The 2,436-nt window shown below is 35.0% G+C and overlaps 1 protein-coding gene across 1 annotated transcript; it reads right to left on the reverse strand.

Moving 5' to 3' along the window:
* Positions 1-435: 435 nt before the first annotated feature.
* On the reverse strand, positions 436-1,451 carry LOC111392375. Its single transcript, XM_023017708.1, has 2 exons — positions 1,015-1,451; positions 436-646 (listed from the first exon to the last, which is right to left on the reverse strand). The coding sequence occupies exons 1-2, from the start codon at positions 1,449-1,451 to the stop codon at positions 436-438; spliced, it is 648 nt and encodes a 215-aa protein (XP_022873476.1).
* Positions 1,452-2,436: the final 985 nt, after the last annotated feature.

Consider the following 2,436-nt stretch of genomic DNA (forward strand, 5'->3'; position numbering starts at 1 on the left):
TCGTTGCATCGACGACCTTGCTTTTGAGCATTGTCGTTGAGCGTGGCAGCCTTGCATCCCACCACACCTCTACCCATTCCCAAACCTTTAATTATTTCACTGTGGGTCTTTGAAGCTAAAGATGAAGAAGAGGCAGGTGAAGTTGAGGAAGATTACTTAATCATTTTCGAGAGCAAGCTTAGTCATTGCAGAGAGAGCTAGTTATCGCTGAGAAGCAACGCTCGCACCGCTACATATCAATGCTGAACGTCGTTGCATCGACGACCTTGCTTTTGAGCATTGTCGTTGAGCGTGGCAGCCTTGCATTTTGAGCAACACTATAGCAGCATCCATCGCGGCTGCGCGCAGTAGCCTTGCATTTTCTAACCCGATGGTTTATTGGTAGTCGTTGAAATTTGTTGGTGGTTTTCTGATTCGATCTGGTCTGCTACTTAGCTAGAGTTTATGGAGTGGTGGTTGGTGTTTTGCAAATCGAGGTGTTGCCGATAATGGTGGTGATGGCGATGGTGTGTGTAGGTGGTGGTGGTGATAGCGGTTGTGGTGAGGTGGCACATGTGTAGGCAACAGATAGTAATGGTGGTGGTGGTAGAGAGGCTTTCGATTGGTGCCAATGGTAGGGGTAGGATGGGATTTCTGGTGATTATGACTAATAAATAATATGTTACCTAAATAATGTGAAAAATTGTGTTTAAATTTGTAATTATGACTCATAATTTAATAAGTTGTGATCAATTAATTTGATAAATTGTGACCTGAAAATAAATTCGGGTAAATTAATTTTAATAATTTGTAATCGTAAAATAAGTTGCTATTTATGATCAAAAAATAATGCGTGACCAATTAATTTAATAGTTTGTGACTAATAAAAAAGTTATGACCTATAAAATTTGTGATTTGTTGCTGTGATATTTTTTATTATGACTAGTAAGTAATTGTTACCATAAATTATATAGTATTGTGACATTAATATATTTAAATAATAAAATATTTTCAATTATATATTTCAACACACACCCGTGATCATTGCTATCATAACCAAGCACCACGATCGATGGCCCCATGAGATTTGGTTTGGAAGCATTATGAGAAGATTTCACTTGTGTTGATACTATGGTGGAGCTTTCATTGTTCGAAAGAACTCTCTTCTGTGTTGATGGGATGATAGAGCTTTCACTAGTTGTGAGGAGCTTTTGCAGAAGCTTTCTTCGTGCAGTGAGTTTTTGACTTGAAATTTGTTTTTGTGGGAGGAGGTTAGGAGTTCTATTGTTGTGGTGTGAGGGGAGGTGAGTGGTTAGGTTAAAGGTGGAGTCTACTGGTGATGGTGATGGTGATATGACTATCTGATCTTGGTGGTGATGGGTGTAACAATGAATATTACAAGTGATTGTGGTAATGGTCATCACGACATTGGTGGTCACGATAGTAGCGTAATAAGGAGTGTTACAAGTCATGGCAACAATAACGAGAAGGTTAGTTTTACATACATAATATAATTTGTTACTATTAGTGACAGTAGTGGTGGTAGAGGAAAAAAATATTACAAGATTTATGCAAAATAATGAAATTAAGAAATAAATAAAAAAAAGTATTTTTTTTAATAAGGAAAGGTTTAAAAGTATATTTGAAATAAGTAATATTTTTTAGTGTATTTATTCCTATAAAATTGTCTTAAAAAATAATCAGTCCACCCTGGAAAGCTAATATTCGACCTATTGTGAGGGGAGGTGAGTGGTTAGGTTAAAGGTGGAGTCTACTGGTGGTGGTGATATGACTATCTGATCTTGGTGGTGATGGGTGTAACAATGAATATTACAAGTGATTGTGGTAATGGTCATCACGACATTGGTGGTCACGATAGTAGCGTAATAAGGAGTGTTACAAGTCATGGCAACAATAACGAGAAGGTTAGTTTTACATACATAATATAATTTGTTACTATTAGTGACAGTAGTGGTGGTAGAGGAAAAAAATATTACAAGATTTATGCAAAATAATGAAATTAAGAAATAAATAAAAAAAAGTATTTTTTTTAATAAGGAAAGGTTTAAAAGTATATTTGAAATAAGTAATATTTTTTAGTGTATTTATTCCTATAAAATTGTCTTAAAAAATAATCAGTCCACCCTGGAAAGCTAATATTCGACCTAATTCTACATTTTAACCTACAATAAAATATACTTCTAGTTGTGGTCCTACTGATCTCATCTGAAAGTTTAAATTATTAAAGAAGAGAATCGAGACATTCTAAAATCCAATTAAGTTACACTGGTCGTGTGGATAATATCTAACTAGAATAAACACATCTAATAGTGCCTAAATATTCTTGATTGAACAACCCGAAAGTTAAATATCTAGTGCATTGCCTTTTTGGACTGTTGCACCTCCAAAAGCAAATTTCTAGAGGTTCGAAAATATCTAACAAATAATTCATCCACT

The sequence above is a fragment of the Olea europaea genome, unplaced genomic scaffold (genome assembly GCF_002742605.1).
Source record: "Olea europaea var. sylvestris unplaced genomic scaffold, O_europaea_v1 scaffold926, whole genome shotgun sequence".
Taxonomy (NCBI): domain Eukaryota; kingdom Viridiplantae; phylum Streptophyta; class Magnoliopsida; order Lamiales; family Oleaceae; genus Olea; species Olea europaea.

What these genes read in the sequence shown, in the direction of transcription:
- LOC111392375 (XM_023017708.1), bottom strand. Translation starts at nt 1,451, where the DNA reads ATGACTTGTAACACTCCTTATTACGCTACTATCGTGACCACCAATGTC. An exon ending in TATGATAGCAATGATCACGG is followed by an intron (nt 647 to 1,014) that starts GTGTGTGTTGAA and finishes ATTATTTATTAG; the next exon opens with TCATAATCACCAGAAATCCC.